General features: G+C 47.4%; 2 protein-coding genes across 5 annotated transcripts; one reads left to right on the top strand and one right to left on the bottom strand.

Annotated features, from left to right (window-relative positions):
- Nucleotides 1–236: 236 nt before the first annotated feature.
- On the bottom strand, nt 237–5,532 carry Ift20 (intraflagellar transport 20). 4 transcript variants are annotated; one of them, XM_008821585.3, is made up of 6 exons: nt 5,204–5,532; nt 2,802–3,036; nt 2,526–2,654; nt 1,300–1,385; nt 763–866; nt 237–363 (listed from the first exon to the last, which is right to left on the bottom strand). In XM_008821585.3, the coding sequence occupies exons 3-6, from the start codon at nt 2,650–2,652 to the stop codon at nt 282–284; spliced, it is 399 nt and encodes a 132-aa protein (XP_008819807.1). In that variant the 5' UTR covers nt 2,653–2,654; nt 2,802–3,036; nt 5,204–5,532; the 3' UTR covers nt 237–281. The 4 variants fall into 4 exon arrangements, with proteins under 4 accessions (XP_008819807.1, XP_008819809.1, XP_008819808.1 ...); XM_008821587.3 differs by having other exon boundaries at nt 5,393–5,532; XM_008821586.3 differs by lacking the exon at nt 2,802–3,036.
- Nucleotides 5,533–5,668: 136 nt separating this feature from the next.
- Tnfaip1 (TNF alpha induced protein 1) lies at nt 5,669–19,732 on the top strand. Its single transcript, XM_008821584.3, has 7 exons — nt 5,669–5,865; nt 11,066–11,384; nt 12,691–12,860; nt 13,254–13,343; nt 13,426–13,478; nt 14,202–14,397; nt 16,774–19,732. Exons 2-7 carry the CDS (start codon nt 11,180–11,182, stop codon nt 17,008–17,010), a joined length of 951 nt encoding a protein of 316 aa, XP_008819806.1. The 5' UTR covers nt 5,669–5,865; nt 11,066–11,179; the 3' UTR covers nt 17,011–19,732.
- Nucleotides 19,733–20,043: the final 311 nt, after the last annotated feature.

The raw sequence follows: 20,043 nt of genomic DNA, 5'->3' as shown, positions 1-20,043 counted from the left end.
CAAAAAAGATAAGGTTTACAGACTGTTTAACTTCACTAAGAATGCAAGAGGTGAGTCCCTGTGCTGCCTCGTCCCTGGTGGTAGCTGTGCCATCTTTAGCAGCCACCCCACACTCGAGGGCTGGGCTCCTTACTGCCATGGTATTCTTGGTCCTTTTTCAAATCACTGGAATGGTACAGAGGTGTTGTTTTTTTTTTTTTTTTTTTTTTTTTGGTTTTTTTTTTTGGTTGAGAAGCTTTTTTTTTTTTTTTGCCTTCTGCTATAAAAATGAAATTTTCAGTTCATTTCTGAAAAATAAATTGGTCAATAAATTCATTTTGTTCTGCTTCTACTTTACACAAAGCTTCATATTCAACCCGATACCTGAAAAACAAAATTGTTAGAAGCCCTGAAAAGAATGAAATAAAACACTTAATTCTTCAGAGTATACAGAGGTCTAAAGCACTGTAAGAAACAGTGTGAATTCAAAATGAAGTTATGAGAGGTGAAGAAGCAAAGCCTTACTCCAGACCACTCACAAGAAACCTCCAGCACTGTAGGCAGCCAACTGACCACAGCCAGCTACATCCACTTTAATGTGCAAACTACTAGAGGTCATCTGATATTAGCCAATTTCCCAATAAATGCAACTTTATTATTTTTTAAATCTTCAAATGAGTATGCCCAATGAAATGCTACACCTGGGGAAATCTTGAGAAAAAGGGTGATCAAGGAAGCGTGAGATGGAGATGCTCAGGAGCCTGCTTAGCTCGGGCTGCTTACCTCTCCAGCTGCATTTTCTTTTCTGCTATCAGTGCTTGCAGTTGCTGCTGTTGGGCTTCTCTCTGCTTCGCTATGGATTTGAGCAGGTTCCGAGCACCAATGGCCTGAAAAACAGCATCACCAAAGTGTGGTTTCCTTACCACCTTTAGCACTGAGCCTTCCTTCCTTAGTGCTCCTTAGAAAAGGCCACTTGGGACGGGGAAAGAGAGGAGCCCTATGGTTTCCAGGCTAAGTCAGAAGGATGATTAATTAACCTACTGATTCCAAAGTGCCTGGGGAGACATGGCACAAAGAAATGGAGCCCAATCTGCAGTGCTTAAACCCAATCATCTACTGTGCAAGCCTTCATTTATAACAGGGTAAAACCACCTGTCAGTGCCTCCATGAAGATCAGGGGAGCAGAGACTAGAGTGTACTGGCATATAAACTCAGCATATTAACTGGAGCAGCAGTTATTACTAAATAAATACAAGAGCCTTCCATCCCCCCAAAGAGAAGAGCCTGGAGAACCAGATGGACAAGCTGTGCAGATCTTACCTTCATCTTCTCATTTTCTGCTTCTTTTGCAAGTTGGTCAACAAGCTCAATTAGACCACCAACTATTTTCTGAAATTGGCCAATTTCTTTTTGGGAAAGAACAAAACATTTTCATTAGTATTCTTTTGGAGCTGTGAAGACAGAGCTAACTACCTCTTCTAATTTTTGTCAGAGTAGTCTGGTACCTGCTAACCTGAGCTTTCCCACTTCGGTCTACCCTAGAAAAGGGTCAGCCAAGTGCCAAGAGCTGGACCTTGAATCAAACTAGGCTACTAGTGGACCCATCTCCAGATGGATCCCAATCCTGCCTCCCAGGAGTGACAGGACGCACAGAGTAGAGTTCATAGAAAGGACTGTCAGAACACAAGTGCAGCCTCTGGACTGGCCACAGAGCCAACAGTTTCAGTCAATGGTGGGGTGGGAACTCCTTTAGCCACAGAGGGTAGAGAGCTCACAATATTTAAGTGCTCATTCCCCATTCATTTTTTCCTATGTTCTTGGTAAGCTAGAATCCCATAATTTTGAGGAAAATAAGGCCAGAGAGGTAGGCAGCATGCAGAGTAATCACAGAAGACTGGGAATGGAACCCAGGCAAACCTGTTACCAAACCATAGTCCAGAAAACAAATCCCTTGCTTCGGGTGAGTTACAAGGATCACAAGTTTGAGGCCAACCTAGGATACACAGTGAGACCCCGTCTCTAGAAAAGAAAAGAAAAATCTCTTGCACCAGCTAAATCTGGCTTTGTCTACTGGCATGGGGCTGGCTTGGCTGCTGGGAGATTTCCTGCAGAGCTGTGGTCTGAACTTCATTCGTGTTTTGCTTCTAGAAGCCTCAGTTAACACCTCTAACCAAATAATGGAAAGCCTGCCACCAAGAAGACTACTCCACCAAGGTATCAGAACACATATTTCCATTGCCCACACCCAAACATTCTCCCATGAATTTCAAGGTTTTCAAAAGATTTTTTATAAAAAACCAACGAAACAAACACAGATGGCCTATCTAAAAACACTCATCCTTCCCTAGTCCCTATGTGGCCTGGCCTCAGTGTGGGACCACATGACAGCAGAAGCAGCTAAGGAAAGAAGGCTGGGGAACATGGAAATTCAGAAACCATGCTCAACCAACAAGCAACTTCATTCTGGAAGGGCCAAAGCTACAGCTGGGGTGAGGTAGAGGGACTGCTCAAAGCCAAATGGCACTGTGTCCACACATGGTACTCACTGTCCACGAAGTCCTTGCACTCTTCCTTGAGCTCTGTGGTCTGCTGGGTAACCTCTGGGTCCAACACCCGCAGCTTGTTCAGCTCATCAAAGTGCAGTCCTGCTTCCCCCAAGATGTCCTTGGCCATAGCTACAAAGACCAGCCCCAACCTGAAACTCATCCCAGCTACCCAAGGTAATGTGGGCTACTTGCCTAATCCACCCCTGTCCCCAACACTAATGTCAAAACTCCCGGATGTTCCAAAGGCTTTCCATTCTCTCTGCCTCCACCTCTCACCTGTTTCCCTTCCAGGTTCCCTAGAGAAGTTCTGCTCTGAAGGAGTGACAGTGGCAGGCAGGAGGTATGTCAGAGGAGTGAGAGTCAGGAAAGAATAAAGTCCAGTTGCTTGTCACAGGCATCGTTCACGCAACATAACATTTCTTGAGTGCCAACTACATGCCAACACTGCTAGATGCTGGGGTATAAAGATGAATGCAACATGGTGCCTGCCCTGGAGCAGCACACAGTTTAGCTGGAGGAAGACAGACATGTAAACTAAAAAGTTATATTGCATTAAGTGGTTTCGCAGAAATAACAGTAAAGAACAGGAAGAACAGAACAATTAACAGGTGCATCTGGCCTAAGCTGTGAGCCATAAGCATATTTATAAATCCTCATTTATGAACAGAAAATGGCTTTCCAAATTCAGGTACTGGGAATGACACAAAAAGAAAAGAAATGTGGGTGAATTAAAAATTAGGGTTAATTGTCTGGGCATGGTGGTGCACGCCTTTAATTCCAGCACTCAGGAGGCAGAGGCAGGCGGATCTCTTGTGAGTTCAAGGCCAGCCTGGTCTACATAGAGAGTTCCAGGCCAGTCAGGGCTGCATAATGAGACCCTATATTTAAAAACTAAAAAATTAAAACAAGTTAAAAGTTAGGCATGGTACTACATACCTCTAATCCTGCACTCATCAAGGCTAAAGGAGGAGGAAAGAGACAAGTTTAGGACCAAACTAGGCTATATAGTCCCAGGCCAGCCTGAGCTACATTGTAGTAATAATAGGGAGCTGGAGAGAAGACTCAGCAAAGAGCATTTGCTGCTCTTGCAGAGGACACAAGTTCCATTCCTCGCATCCACATGGCAGCTCACAACCAACTGTACTTTCAGTTCCAAGGGATGCCTTCTCCTGGCCTCCACAGGCACCGCATACACCTGCAGTCAAAACACTCATACACATAGTTATGGTAAGTCGGGCGTGGTAGTGCACGCCTTTAATCCCAGCACTCCAGAGACAGAGGGAGGATGGTCACAAATTCAAAACCAGCTTGGTCTGGTCTACCAGTTCCAGGTCACCCAGGGCTAAAAAACAAAACAAGCCAGCATAGTGGCACATGACTTTAATCCCAGCACTCAGGAGGTAGAGGCAGGCGTATCTCTGTGACTTCAAGGCCAGCCTGGTCTACATGGAGAGTTCCAGGCCAGCTGGTGCTACAGGGAGACCCTGTCTCAAAAAGCCACAAAACAAAACAAAATACTACTACTAAATGTCTTCCTATTTACAGAAACAGCCTGAGTATTTAACAGCTTACCAGATACTCCAATAAAGTTGGAGTAATAGGATGGTGCAAATACCTACATCAACTTCTACCACTTTCCCTAAGGGCTAGCATTTATTCAGAAACTGTATAATCCCTACTTCAAGGATAGGGTGGTGATGAAAACTGTCTACACAGACAGTAAGCAAACTAATCTAATCGTTCTAAGAGTATGAAGAAAAGTAATAGTGCTATATGAAGATGCTGCAAGAGGACAGTACCAAGGGGCAGAGGGGCATCAACAAATGCCTTCAGAAAAAGTGATGCTATAACCTATAAGATGTCCAAAACTCTGCTAAGAGAAGGTGGAGGGGCAGCATTAAGGACAGAGGGAAAAGCATTATGGGAAGACCCTGAGTCTAAAAGAACTTTGACACAAAGGCTGATCAAAAGAGTGAGCAAGAGGAAGATAAAGGTGAGGCCAGATTGGCTAACGACAGATGGTGGAGGGCTAAGAAAGTATAGGCTGTTAAAAGAGACAGCCTAATAAACTTGATTTTATAAGGGTAACAGCTAGCCAGGGATTCCCAGTAGTGAGATCACTGGCTTAGCCTGAAGACTGGACTGAGGGGAACAACACAGAACCCAACTTTCCAGGCTCCTCACTGTGACCCTAGCATCTAAGCAGTTGCTTGCACATACGTGGCACTCAGTTAATGTTTGTGGAATGGATGAATGACTGTGGAAACTGCAGGCTGTAGAAGTCAACGCTTGAAACTAAAGACAAGTGTTCTGAGCAGAGTCATAGGATTTAGTAATGGACTGCTTAATGTAGAGGTTTGGAGATGAATGAAGGAAAGAGACAGATATGATTCTCATGAATCTGGATTGGACCGAATGTATGATTGGAAAGGACAGTATAGAGATGGGTAAGGAGGACGGTGGCAGGCAGATGGCTCACAGCGGACTATCAAATTCTTCCCCAACTTCCACCAGTATCCCAGGGACCTGAGACAGTTTCCTAAGGATGAGGGCGGTGACCACCGGCTCTACGCGCCCAGGCTATCCCAGATCCGCAGGCACTCCACCCATGCGGTGCGGAGAAGGCACTGGGCAGAAGTTAGAAAGGGCTGGGCAAAGAAGTGGTTGCCTTTCCTAACCTCTTACTATCCCTGGAGATCGTAGCGGGCGAGCATCAACGTGCGCCGCTCGGGGCCTGAGCTGGGTGGGAAGCTGCGCCCTAGGAATTCCGAGAGGCAAACTCCCGCTTTTCTCTTGGACTGCGCCGTCCTCAGCTTGAGGTTCTCGCCTCGGGTCTGCCACGTCCTCGACCCGAAATCACAGCCTACCTGCCGCCAGGTCGGGGCGCGGTGCGGCGCAGACGGCTGCCAGGGGTACCTTCTCCCCGGTACCCGCAACCAGCCGCTGCCACGACTACAGGACCTATGTACCCATACGTCCCCCCCTGACACCGGAAGCACTAGCACACGTCCACCCCGTGGTGCCAGCTGGGAAACCGAGGAGGACGGGAGGAGCGGTGACTGCCGGCAAGAGCCAGACGCCTTTGCGCCGGAAGTAGCTTTGCTCTCGCACCAGGAAGCGGGAGGGGGCGCGGCCTCTGAGGAATCCCGCTTCTACAACTACTCGCGGGCTGTGCATGCTGGCTCTTGTAGTCTGTCTCCCCCGCTGGCTCCGGGAGGAGTCGTCCAGCGCAGGATGTGAGCTCACAGCCGAGATTGCAGATGGGCAGGCGGCCACAGGCCAGGGGCGGCACAGGAGTCCTCCCGCCACTCGGCTGAGAGGAGAGACGCCCCCGCGGACGGTGAGAGCTAGGCCTGAGGGGGCCGGAGGAGGGGGCTCCTCCGGGTCCTGGGCAGAGGGCGTAGGGTAGCACGGGGATACAGCGTTCCGTTCCTCCCCTTGGGTGGGTGGCACCGCGGTTCTCGGTGTCTCAGCTGAGGACCGGGTCTTGTTACAGAGCAGCCTACACTGCCGTAGCAGAGGATGTCGCTTAATCTCCCCAGGGACCCTTTGGGTGTCCTAAGCGTCACTCCCGGGATCGCTGACCTTTCTAGCCAAGATCAGCCTTCCCAGCCCCGTTCTTTTAGGACTCCTCTTCTTTCCACTACGGCGGCTGTTTGTCCTTTGTTCAACTTGGTACCCAGTAGCTTCCCCGAGAGACACGGGTCTGCCCCCAACCCCAGCAATCCCCAAATAGCCACACGCTTAGTCCTGGAGGAAGAGCACTGAGGCTATCTGTGTTAACTTCATCCTCTCAGGAATTTCTTTCTAGGGCGTCACCTGCCACAGAATTCTTAGGAACTCATTGGTCCGGGCGGAATCTGATCTGACGTCATCCAGGACTCAAAGTGATTGCTTTGTAGGCAAAGAATAGATAAGTTCTGGGTTTTCCTTCCTCAATTAGCAAGCCTAGCCATTGAAGTTCTTTGATTTGGCAGAACGTGAATATGTGCTTTCTTTGATTTTAAGAAAATGGGGGCTGGGCACAAAGTATGTGAGGAACTTGCTGAAACTTGTTAAGTGGTTGAGTTTCTTCCTGTGAGGTGGGCGGAGGAAGGTAGGTGATTGCATACCATTCTAGTGTTACTTACAAGCCAGACTTCTTGGGTCTCATTTCATCCATACTCCATCCCAGAAGAAGCAGTAATTTGCATAGCACCACTCTGGCCTTTGCCTGACCGGTGTTCTTAACAGCAACCCCCACCCCCTTCCCACCGACGTACCAAAATCTTTTCAGGGACCATTTTAGTCCAACCGACTGATATATGTGGAATACTTGGGAAACCAGTGCCATGCTTCTGGGTTTCACCCATAAAGCATAAAGAATAATTGGAAACCCCTGGTGTTCTGAGGATTAAAAGAGTTTAATTCCACCTGGTGCTGCACTGCCTCTGTGGTCCAAGTCTTCATCTCTTGCCTGGACCAGCACTCACTCTGCCTTTTCCCACTTTCTCTTATGTGCGTTTGCAGTGTATATAGCAGCCAGAGTTGTCCTTGAAAAATATAAATAAGTTGCCAGGCATGGTGGCACATGCCTTTAATCTCAGCACTTGGGAGGTAGAGGCAGGTGGATCTCTGTGAGTTCAAAGACCAGACTGGGGCTACAATAAGATCCTGTTTAAAAACAGCGATGATAACAATAATATATAGTAATAATAATGATGAAATAAAAAGGAAAGTAAAATGGAAAAAGCAAGCCGAGAACCACCATTCATTTCTCTTTTCTTCCACACTGCAGACAAAAATGCAACAAGTTGCTTTCAAACCAGCCACCATGATGGAGTATGCGCTCTCAAATCATGAATCAAAATGTAAATAAGTCAGATCATATCACTCCCCTTCTTAAATCCTTCCAATCATTTCCCATACTGTATTGCAATTAATATAAACCCAAACTCCTTACTGTTATGTAGTATCTGCCTTCCCAGGCTTTGCACAGACCACCTCCCTGCTTTCTACGCACTAGCCATTACTATTATCATTACTACTCCTAAAACTTCTTTCTTCTAAAGAAATTACTTTATGTATATGTGTATGTGCCTAAGTATATATGTGGACTACATCTGTGCAGGTGCTGCAAAGGCCAGAAGAGGGCGTTGGATTCCCCTGGAACCGGAGTTACAGGCAGTTGCAAGCTATCTGATGTGGGTGCTGGGAACTGAACTGGGGTCCTCTACAAGAGCTCTTAACCACTGAGCCATCTCTCCAGCTCCTAAAACTTGTTTCAAACAGGAGCTTTGCACTTGTTGCCTGGAATGTACTTTTCAGACTTTAGCTAAAATGTTACCTTTCCTCAATCACAAGCTTCTGCCTGATAGCTCTCATGTCACTGTTTTATTCTTTGCTGCCTTTGTCACTGGTGAAACTGCTTGTTTCCTTGTTATGGTTTGTCTTCCCCTACAATATGAGTTCCCTAAGGACGGGACTCATGTGTAGTCTTGTTCTTTTCTGTTCCTAGTGCCTGACACACAGAGCTCAGTAAGTGCTAACTTAAAAAAAGATTCCTGTTAAATTATGTAGCTCAGTGGTAGAGTGCTTACCTAGCATTCATGAAGCCTGGGTTTGAGCCCCAGCACCACATAAATGAGCATGGTGGCACGCACCTGAAATCTCAACACTTACAAGGTGGAAGCAGGAGGATCAGAAATTCAGTGTCATCATCTACTCACAGTACATTCAAGGACAGCCTAGGCTACATGAGACCCTGTCGTAAACAAAGAATTCTTATTAACATGATGTTCATTGAACTCCTTGAAGCAATAATAATGCCTTTATATGGTTACCTTACTGCTTAATATAGCAGGTACTGGTTTTATCGCTAAATGAATTAAATGATATAAAATATCTACTAAATACTTAAAATAGTCCCTGCTGTAAACTAAACTTGCAGTGAATGTTAGCTATGGTAACTTTCCTTCAGTGAATGAATTTTAGTGAGTTTTTAATTGTAAGGTGCTTTTTTTTGTTGTTTTTTGAGACAGAATCTCTATGTAACACTGGCTGGTCTGCAACTCATTATGTAGAACAGGCTGGTCTCGAGCTCACTGAGTATCTATCTGCCTCTGCCTACTGAGTGCTGGGATTAAAAATGCATGCCACCATGCCTAGCCAGGTTTTGTTTTAAAGTTACGACCTTGCTGTATAACCTAGGCTGCCTTGAACTCCAGAGCCTCCTGTTTCATCCTAAATGTGGAGATTACAGGCATATGCCACCCTGCCTTGCTCCGTGATTTTTTTTTTCTTTTTAATATTTATTTATTGAGATAGGGTCCTTTAGCTCCAGCTGGCCTGAAACTCGCTATATAGACTAGGCTGGCCCTGATCTCACAGAGATCTTCCTGCCTCTGCCGCCTGAGTGCTGGGATTAAAGGCCTGTGCTACCCTGCTCGAATCTTGTTTCTTTTATTTATTTTTCTTTTCTTCTTTTTTTGGTTTTTAAAAACAGACTCTTGCTGTGTGGCCCAGGTTGGCTCCTAACTCATTCTGTACCCCAGGTAGGGCTTGAACTTGAAATCCTGAGTACTTGCTGGTATTACATGTGTGCACTGCCATATCTAATGAGGTTTTTGTTTTGTTTTTAATTTTGAGACAGGGTTTCATGTAGCTCCATAGCCCTGGCTGGTCTAAGCTTTCTGTATAGCTGAGGAACTCCTGATCCTCTGCCTCTACCTGTTACATGCTCAGATTACAGGCATGAACCATTACAGTTTATGTGGTGCTGTGGATAACCCAGAACCTCATAGATGTTAGGGAAGCATTCCACCAATTGAGCTATATCCCCAGACTTTTTTTTTTTTTAAACTTGAGATGGGGTCTCATTCTGTAGCCCAAACTGCCCCTGCCGTCCAAATGCCAGACTATAGGCATGGGCCACCATACCTGGTCTGGCTAGTAATACTTTAGCTAGCCAAAACAGCACAGTTATCTCTCTGCCTATGAGGCATTGGCTCTGTGTTCTCTGCAGATACCAAAATCTGAGGATGCTCAAGTCCCTTACATTAAATGTAGGATTTACATATAGTCTCTATCCTCCTATCTACTGTCTATTATCTCTGGATTACTTAGAATACCTAATGCAATGTAAATGTATGAAGTATCATGCTTAATACTATACAAATAATTATGTGGTATTGTTTAGGGAATAATGACAAAAGAAAGTTTGTACATGTTCAGTAAAGCTGTAATTTTTGTTTGTTTCGGTGGTTTGTTTGTTTTTTTGTGTACATTTTTACTGAATTTTCTGCATTTCATACATCTTGACCATATTTAGACCTCCTCTCCATCTGTAACACCCATAACCCTCCCACCAGATTTCATGAATTCTCTCATATATGTTAATATTTTTTTGGTTTTCTCCTGTATAGCCCTGACTGGCCTGGAACCCGCTATGTAGACCAAGCTGGCCTTGAACTCATAGAGGGCTGCCTGCCTCTGCCTCCTGAGTACTGAGGTTAAAGGCATGTGCCATCATGCCTGGCATAGCCCCAGCTGGCCTGAAACTTGCTATGTAGACCAGGCTGGCCTCAATCTCACAAAGATCCTCCTGCCTCTGCCTGTTGGATGCTGGAATTAAAGGTGTGAGCCACCAAACCCAGTGTAATTTTTTTTTTTTTAATTCAGTCCCCTTTTTTGTTAAATCCACAGGTTTGGAACCTAGAATATAAATAACAATATAAAAATAGAATGCAAACCATGAGGATGAACCAACTTTTCCCCTAATAATTCCTCAGTTCTGTGAACAGTTAATGTTTTAATTTCCATATTCCTTAGTCATTTTTAGGGTTAGCATCATGTCTGTTCTCCCCATGCTTGGGGAGGGAAGAGAGGAGAGATAGGACTCTCAGGAAAAAGAAGCAAAATAGCCATCCTGTGTTGTTCTGCCTTGGAAAACGGTGACAATTACAGGAACTGGGGCAAGGCCAGGAAACCCCACGGGAGCCCAGGTATCTCCTGCCAAGCACACTGGCCAGCTGCCTCCAAAGCTGGCTGGCTCCAGCCTCTCTAAACCATACTCATTTTCCTTCTTGGACCCAGGCTCCCTTTGGCTGGTGCTAACATGAGCCCTAAAGTAGCTGTTCCTGAGAAAGGAAATACATCCTGTCCTTCTGGCTCCTGGGAAATGCCTAGGTTGGCTGGATTCCCAGTGGGTTAGACTTCCAGAAATCTGGGATCATGGGAACTTGAAGAAGATATTTTCTAGAGTCAGGCTGGTAGATCCAGGGTAATCCATTGGTCCGGCCCTCTTCAGCTAGTTCCAAGGGTTTGCTTGTCTTCCTTGCCACCCAGAGCAGAAGCTAGGTGAAGTGACTGTTCCCAGACCTGGCTTCTATTATCATGAAAGCAGCAGGAGGCTCATTCTTGCTGTTACCCAGGAACTTAGCCTCTGCCTGGGAGTGCATGGGCTTATCTTGGAGGTAAACCGCCAGAGTTCCTACTGCTGTGCCCTCTGTTTGAGGCCTTGACTCTGCTGACTTCTGTGTTCTCTCCATCTCCACCCACAGCACTGAGAGTATGAGGCCCTGGCCTCTGCAGGCCACTCATTTGTGACCACTTCCACCACGGCAGAGCCTTCCAAGCCTACCTCCTGCCGTGTGGTGATCTACCTGCAGCGGAAGATGTCAGGGGACACCTGTCTGTGCCCGGCTTCAGGGGCCAAGCCCAAGCTAAGCAGCTTCAAGGGAGGTGGGCTGGGCAACAAATACGTGCAGCTCAATGTAGGTGGCTCCCTGTACTACACCACCGTTCGGGCCCTCACCCGGCATGACACCATGCTCAAGGCTATGTTCAGTGGGCGCATGGAGGTGCTGACCGACAAAGAAGGTGAGGCATAGCATCTGGGCTTGATGTACAGGGGAGAAGAGGAAGGGGAATCCTCAGGAGATGACTTCAGGGCAGGGCTTAAGCCCAATAGATCTATCTAGAATCTATCCTTTCCTTTTTACCTAGTACAGGACATCTCATCTGGAGTTCTTAGTAGAGCTTATGAATTCTTTGAAATTGTACATAGACTGTTGTGTGATGTATTTTCCGGGGGGGATATTCATGTCTTAAAATAGTTTCTTTTTAGTTTTAGTTTTTTGTGTATAATTGTTTGGCTGCATGTATGTAAGTGCAATTGTGTCATGCAGTACCCGAAGTGGTCACAAGAGGGTATTGGATCCACTGGAACTGGAGTTAAGGATGGTTGTCAGCCACCATGTGGGTGCTGGAAATTGAACCCAGGTCTTCTGCAAGAGCAGCCAGCGCTCTTAACTGTTGGCCATCTCTCCAACCTCATATATATCCATGTTTTAAAAATAGTCTGGCTGAGTATGGTGGCACGTACTTGTAATCCCAGCACTTGGGAGATAGGGACAAGAGGATCAGGAGTTGGAGGCCAGCCTTAGCTACATAGGGAGTTGGAGGCCAGCCTGACCTATGTGAGATGCTGTCTCAAAACAAACAAGGACAGGAATGATAGTTCAGAGATTAAGAGCACATACTGCTCTTGGAGAGGACCTGAGTTCCAGTCCCAGAACCCACATCAGGCAGCTCACTGCCTGAAACTCTAGCTCCAGGTGCCTCTGACTCCCTCTTCTGGCTTCAACAGGCAACTACACTCATGTGCACGTACATAATTTTAAAAATAAAAATAAATCTTTAACAAGCATTTTCAAATAAAATACAGGTGTGGTGACACTTGCCTGTAATCCCAGCACTCAGGAGGTTGACAGAGGTAGATCTCAAATTTGAGGCCAATCCGAAGTACTAAGCAAGAGCCTGTCTCAAAAGCATGTATATGTATATGTATATGTATTCAAATAGGATGAGATTATCATTCAGGAGCCTGCGCAGTGCAGTGGGCAGAAGGTGAGCAGGGGCTGGTGGTTTCTGTGTTGCCAGGATGACCTAAGTACCCCTGAGCTTAGAACTCTGAGGGCCTGTGTCTCGTCTGATGCTAATGTGGGATAGAGAAGAGCAACCTGTGCTCAAGTGTCCAGGCCACCTTGGCCTGCCTGCACTCTGGGCTCTGCTCATGTAGCTTCTTTCCTTGTGTCCTGCTGCATGGCTCCTTGGGTGGCCCTTGCGTACTTCAGAGGCAGCTAGAGGCAAACAGTAACCCTATGGGACCCCTCCAAATCCCTAGGCTGGATTCTCATAGACCGATGTGGAAAGCACTTTGGCACCATTTTGAATTACCTCCGAGATGACACTATCACCCTCCCTCAAAACCGGCAAGAAATCCAGGAATTGATGGCGGAAGCAAAATATTACCTTATTCAAGGGCTGGTGAACATGTGTCAGACTGCCCTCCAGGTACATGGCGGGCAGAGTTGGGGTGGCTTGATAAGGTTGGGAGTTGCCACTCTGAGGACGTGAGGGTTGGTTCCTGGCAGGCTGTGTAGGAAATGAGGTTGATGAGTCCAAAGCCAGCTAGAACAGTGAGGTGCTGCCCAGGTCCAGTAAACTGCTGCCTGGTATTCATGCTTGACAGTGCAAGCAGCCTGTGCTTCTCATTCATATGCCTAGGTATCTGGCCTTCAGATTTTCTGGTAATGGATATCTGCTTACCAGCTGGCAATATCTATTGCCAAAGGCTTCATGATTTGTCTGGTACCCCCTTACTAGGCAAGGGGTGGCTGTGGCAGAGGGGTTCTGGGGTTACCTAGATAAGCCTAGCTAGCGCAAGTTCTCTCATGTGTCACCCAGGACAAGAAGGACTCCTACCAGCCTGTGTGCAACATCCCCATCATCACATCCTTGAGGGAGGAAGACAGACTCATTGAATCATCCACCAAGGTACAAAGAGTTCAGAGGGCTTGGCCAGGGGATGCCAGGCTCCTGGCCTGACCCTTACTCTTTCTTCTTTGTTCCCTCACAGCCCGTAGTAAAACTGCTGTACAATAGAAGCAATAACAAGTATTCCTACACCAGGTATGGTGGTTGTCTCTGTTGGAAGCCTGGGGAAGGGCCAGAGTGGGCCTAGGGCAGCAGACCCGAGGGACTGCATATATTTTGGGCACGTATAGCATGGGGTTGAGTTTCGAAACTGCCTGTACTAAGGGAGAAAAAACAAGGATAGAAGAGAAATCAGGGCAGAGGCATTTGGAACTTGGTACATGGCCTGGTTGGGATGTAGATGATGGAATATGAAACATGTCTATAATGTGTCATGTCTGGAGTATGCCATCTATTTCCACCCCCCATGGTCTTAGTGGGTGGAAAAGGGGTTTTAGAAAGCCACTGGGCTGAGTCCTCTGAGCCTCCTGTAGCCTGCGCTTCCCACTGTGCTGGCTTTCCCCAGGGCCCTGAGTCCTTTTAACAGGCCATGGTTAGGTAGACAAAGGTGGCTGCAGGCTGAGTCCTAGACTTTTCCTGGTAAGTCCCTGTGGATATTGCATCACCCCACAGCAAAGAAGGAACGCCATCTGCTGAAGTAGCAGTGAGGGACAACTTCCCTTGTGCTCTCTACTATAACTGAAAGACAACTGGATCCCTTTCCCTCTCAGGCCCCAGACCTCAGAGGGTGCCTCCTGTCTCCCTGTCCCTGCCTTGGCTTGTCTTCATTTCAGCATGATGGTGAGGGCAGCATGTCCAGCAGTACCCCCTTGTGCTGGAGCCTCATTCCCAGGCCTATTGATCTGTGTGGTTTTTCAGCAACTCTGATGACCACCTGCTGAAAAACATTGAGCTGTTTGACAAGCTGTCCCTGCGCTTCAATGGCCGCGTGCTCTTCATCAAGGACGTCATTGGCGATGAGATCTGCTGTTGGTCTTTCTATGGCCAGGGTCGTAAGCTAGCAGAGGTGTGCTGCACTTCCATCGTATATGCCACAGAGAAGAAGCAGACCAAGGTATGGGCTTTCCTCTGCCAGGGGAACAGGCCACACAGAAGCCAGGGTGGAAAACCAGTGGTGCCCCCAATAGATCTTTCTCACAGTTGTCTGACTTTGGAGAGCTGCTTAAACCACTTTGGTCTGTTTTCTTGTTTGCAAATGTGGGAATGAGAGTCTGAGTTTAACCAATACATGACAAGGAGACAGCTTAGAAGCAGCAGTGCGGTGTGGTGGTTTTCTACTTCAGAACACTGTCCAGAACACTGTCCAGGCAAGCAGGGTGTTTTCTAGTCCTGGCTTACCGAGTCTGTTTAGTAATATCACAGTGCTCTCAGCCCACTAGTTCTGGGATTACAGGTAGAGGCCACCAAACCAGGCTGTGTGAATCACTTGATAGGGGACAATTTAGTGTCCTCCAGAGAGAGTAGCTGCTTCCTGAGTATACACCTGGAGACAGTAGCGCTTTGCCAAGCAGATCATCAGGGGAGTGAAGTGCTCTAAACAACTAGACACCGGAAGAACCATCTTGGCCCCAGACTGTCACAGTGCCTTGTTCTGGGTGGTCTGCTGAGGGTTGTGAGGACAGCTTATATGAGATGGCCCTGGTTCTTCCTGGGATTTTTGGCAGTTGGTTCAGGGGCCCAGAGGGAGAGGGACAGGGAGAGTTAGCAAGGGGGCTGTCAGTGGGGTGAGGGTTTAGGGTCTGGTTGAGCAGCAGCAGAGGCAGCAGCACTGTCATCTTCTAAGTGCTCTCTCCCAGCACTCCCTTGATGCCTCACCCCAACTGTGAGACAGGCCTGGCTGGAGCCATTCTCCCCACTCCACCTGTGTAATATGCAGATTTGCTAGAATTCTGTGGCCTTACCTGCCATTCTCCTTCCTCCATACTGATCCTAGGAGTGGACCTTCTAGGTCTTCTGCTGGGTCAGTTAAGCAATTAAAAGTTACTTGGGGGCTGGAGAGATGGCTCAAGGGTTAAGAGCACTGGCTGCTGTTGCAGAGGACCCAGGTTCGAATGCCAGCACCCACATGGCAGCTAATAACCATCCATACCCTCTCTGACCTCTGTAGGCATTGCACAGCATGGATGCACTGACCAACATGCAACCAATAGATTCATACACATAAAATTAAAATAATAAATTTAGCTGGGCATGGTGGTGCATGCCTTTAATCCCAGTAGAAGCAGAGGCAGGCGGATCTTTGTGAGTTCAGGGCCAGCCTGGTCTATATAGTGAGTTCCAGGCCAGCTGGGACTACAGGGAGACCCTGTCTCAAAAAGACCAAAACTAATGGGGCTGGAGAGATGGCTCAGTGGTTAAGAACACTGACTGTTCTTGCAGAAGACCCTCAAATCGCAGCACCCACATGGCAGCTAACAACTAACTCCAGTTCCAGGGGATCCAACAGCCTCTTCTGTCCTCGCGGGCACTGCATGATATGGGTGCACTTACCTATGTGCAGGCAATACACTCATACACATAAAATAAAAATTAAAAAAGGAACAAAACTAAATACATAAAGAACACTGGCTGTTCTTGCAGAAGACCTGGGTTTGAATCCCAGCACCCACATGGCAGCTAACAAATGTCCATAACTCCAGTTCCAGGGGGTCTGGCGGCCTCTTCTGTCCTCCACGGGTATTGCACAACATGGGTGCACTCATCTATGTGCAGGCAATACACTGCCTCTGCCTCCTGGGATTAAAGGTGTACACCACCACACCCAGCAGCTGCTTTTTATTGATGTGTTTGTTTGTTTACTGTATCAAGCTCTTTGCTGAGCTAAGCAGTGTGTATCTTTCTTGCCATATTGACAACTCTCAAGAGGTGTTAGCCTAGTTTTGTGGACACATCTGGAATCTCAGCACTGAATCTCAGGCTGAGGTAGGAGGATTGTGAGTTTGAGGCAGCGTGGGCTATATGGAGAAACTATCTTAAAAAACAGCTGGGTGTAGTGGTGCACACCTGTAGTTCCAGCACTTAGGAGTCAGAGGCAAGCGGATCTCTGTGAGTTCAAGGCCAGCTTGGTCTACATAGTGAGTTCCAGGTCAGCTGGGGCTACAGGGAGACGACGTTTCAAAAAGACCAAAAAAAAAAAAAAAGAAAAAGGATATTAACTATACATACATAATTTGCAGTTCAGAAAGTTCAGGGCCTTGCAGATAGTGTATGGAGCTGTGTGTGTACCCATACATACTAGTCATCAGTCTTGGGGTAGGGTGTGTGTCAGTCTATATCCTTAAGTCTGTACAGGACATCCGCTCACATCTTCATTAGATGGCCAGCCATCTGTGTTGTATATTAGGAGGCTTAATGAACTAGCACAAGGCCAAGAGCCCTGATATACGGCTTCCATGTTGAAATGAGACCTCACTTCTCCCCTTGTCCCCAGGTGGAATTCCCAGAGGCCCGAATCTATGAGGAGACACTCAATGTCCTACTCTATGAGACCCCTCGAGTCCCTGACAACTCCTTGTTGGAGGCCACAAGCCGGAGCCGCAGCCAGGCTTCCCCCAGTGAAGATGAGGAGACCTTTGAACTGCGGGACCGCGTGCGCCGCATCCATGTCAAGCGCTACAGCACTTACGATGACCGGCAGCTGGGCCACCAGTCTGCCCATCGTGACTGACAAGACCCTTAGGGAGTCAGGGCACAAGAAGCCCTATCTGCTACCCTATGGAGCCACACACTATTGGCCACCCTGTGTTGCTGCTGCTGCTACCTAGGTGCCTAGTCTGGCTTGTAGAGGTGACAGGCCCTGCCTGGGAGGTCAGGGGGCCTGGCAAGGGAAGGATCACATACCCTTGTCCTGCCCTCCTCCCCCCAACACTTCAAAATCCATCTCCTTTCTTGCCAGACAGGATGCTGCCTCTGCTCTGGGGTGAGCTGATTTCCAGCCTCCTGCTAAGAACATTCCCCTAGTCCCTTTGATGAGCTCCCCTTTCCTCTGCTGAAGGGCTCCTTTGGCTGAGGCCCATAGGTACAGCTTCATGCTGGGGGAAAGGCGGCTTCTGGTGCTGTGGAGGCCTGGCTTTTAACAGAAAATGGGGCTTCTTTTTTCCTGGCGTTTAAACACAGGTGTGACCTGTTTTGTTTTTTTAAAATCTAGATGTTGGGATGGTAGTACATGCCTTTATGAGCACAGCTATTTGAGAGGCTATTTGAGGATAGCAAGTTCAAATTCAGCCTAGGAAACTTAGCAAGACCCTCTCTTCAACTTTTAAAAAGGGGGCTAGTGATGAAGCTCAGTGATAGAGTGCTTGCCTGGTATTGGTGAGGCCTGGGTTCAATCTCTAGTACTATCCCCCCACCCCCAATCTAGAAAATGACTAATTTTGAGTCTGAGAGACTAGGAGTAAGCATTTGTTATTCCAGCAGGGTGCCAGGACCCTGCCTATGGAACCCCTACCCTCACCTCACTCCCTAGCTCTTCTCAATGCTTTTAGGATCTGTCTTTAAAGCACTCTGTACTGTTTGCCATTTAGGAGACTCATTCTGCCTTGACCCAGGGCTTTTTCTAACTCTAATCCCCTCTTTTCCTGCAGAATCTAAGGAAAGGGATAAAGAAGCAATGATAACCAGGTGTGGGTAGCACATGCTGTGCCAGAACTCAAATGCTGAGGCAGAAGGATCACAGGTTTGAGACTAGCCTATGCTACATAGTAAATTCCAGGCCACCCTGGGCTACATAGCGAGACCCTGTCTTTAAAAAAATGAAACTCAACTGACATGCTTTGGCTTTGCCTAGCTGGCTGATCAACCCAAAGAATACCAAGGGAAAGATGCCCAAGTAAGGACCTGTGGTTTTAATAGCATCCCATCGGAAAAGGCGTTTCACCCCCGCATCATGGAGTCACTCACTGATTCCTTAGATCTAAGAGGATTACTTGTTTCGAGTCTCATCTTTGGGTGCTTTCAGCTCTAAGACGTGATGTCCTCACAGACTATAAAACCAAAAGCTGTCATGGGGACCACCCACACAAGCTGCAGCAGGAAGGCTGTGGAGCCACCAGCTAAGGACAGCAAACTCAGAGCCCCATGCTGTCAGCAGCCCATATAGAGGTGGCCCAGACAGCCATACCTCTGCCCACCCCAGACAGCATGTCTTAGTTGGTGTTCTGGTTGTTGGTGTCGGTTCTGCCTGGTAATAAATCTTTGAATACAGAGTAGCAGGGGCAACTTAAGCCTTTTGAAAGGCCCTTATTTCTTTGGGCTTGACCATGAAGGTACCAAGCATTAGACTGGGTGTTGAGTTCCTCTTCTGAGTTTTGGTTTTCTTCTCCTTTGTTCAGCTTGGCCCTCCTATTTGGATTCTTTCCAGAGGAATCCTGTCATGGAGGGAGCCCAACAGCAGTGTCCTTAGACAGTCCCTCAGGGAGGAGCACAGGTTGTCAGCTTCATCCCTCTTGACTACTCTTTATGATTGCCAAACAACTGCATACAGCTCATCCCTCAGAGCCTGTGGATAGATGCCAGGCCCAGGGTTGGGCACTCACAAGGACCTGACATGATGTAATAGAGCAGGGAAAATGGGAAATGTGATTTAGTAATCAGGTGTTTTGTTCATCACAGTCTTGAATGTATAACCAGCTCTGAGAGACTCATGTTAGGCACCTTGGTGATCAGCTACGAGTTCTTCCAGCTTCCACTCAAGTTAAGATGACAATCCATTTCTTTGGCCAAATTCAGGCTTTGGCTTTGAAGCTTTCCCACAGAGACTGGAATGTTGCAGCCTGAGGCCACTGGCCTATTTTCTCAGCTGTGTCCTCAAGAAGCCCTTTAATATTCAGATTCCAAGTTCCAACCTGAGGTATTTCCAGTTTGTTCGTTGATGCCCACATCCCTTTTAGCCTCTAGTTGGTGCTTTGACATTTAGATCCTCAGCTGTCTCAGTGATGTCTAGTCTTTGGTCCTGAGAAAGCACAGTACAGCAGTAGTCCTGGGCTGAGGCATCATCATCATCTCTGACCAAAAACATCTCCTTGGTCTTAGGGCAAACACTAACACTGAATTCACTGAAGTGATCTTATCTTTTCTTGAACTTTGTGGCTTAGGGGTTTGTAGGATTTCCCAGTCCCATTCATAAAGTAGTTCTCGGCAGGATTAATTTTTCAACTATAAGCAGGAGGGGAAAACACAAAGTATGGATGAAGGTCCAACTGGAAGCTGTTAACAGCAGGTACCAGCAGTGGGTTTTGTTGAACTTGGTATGTATGTGACTATGGTCTGCCTGAAGGGTGGCACAGGTCCTGGCATGAAAGAATGTTTTATCACATCACTGCAACCTTGGTTGCTCACCCTAAGTGATGGGAACAAACGCTAATTTCTAATAAAATTGTGTTATGTTGCAACGGTGTGGAGTCATGTTTACAGTGAGTGGAAAGCCTGGCCAGCTCACAGCTGTGGACTCAGCTCTTGTTATTTTTGTTTCTACAATGACCTTGTGTGCTGGCTTGCTGTTGGCCTACAACCCAAGCTCCCCCGGTAGAGGATTAAGAACAATACTCAAGCCGGGCGTGGTGGCGCACACCTTTAATCCCAGCACTCCGGAGGCAGGGGCAGGCGAATCTCTGTGAGTTCAAGGCCAGCCTGGTCTACGTAGTGAGTTCCAGGACTGCTGGAGCTACAGGGAGACCCTGTCTCAAAAAGACCAAAAAAAATA

This window comes from Nannospalax galili, unplaced genomic scaffold (assembly GCF_000622305.1).
Source record: "Nannospalax galili isolate Female #2095 unplaced genomic scaffold, S.galili_v1.0 scaffold8, whole genome shotgun sequence".
In the NCBI taxonomy this organism is placed as follows: domain Eukaryota; kingdom Metazoa; phylum Chordata; class Mammalia; order Rodentia; family Spalacidae; genus Nannospalax; species Nannospalax galili.
Note: the sequence above shows the minus strand (reverse complement) of the source record. Positions and strands in the feature narration are given on the sequence as shown.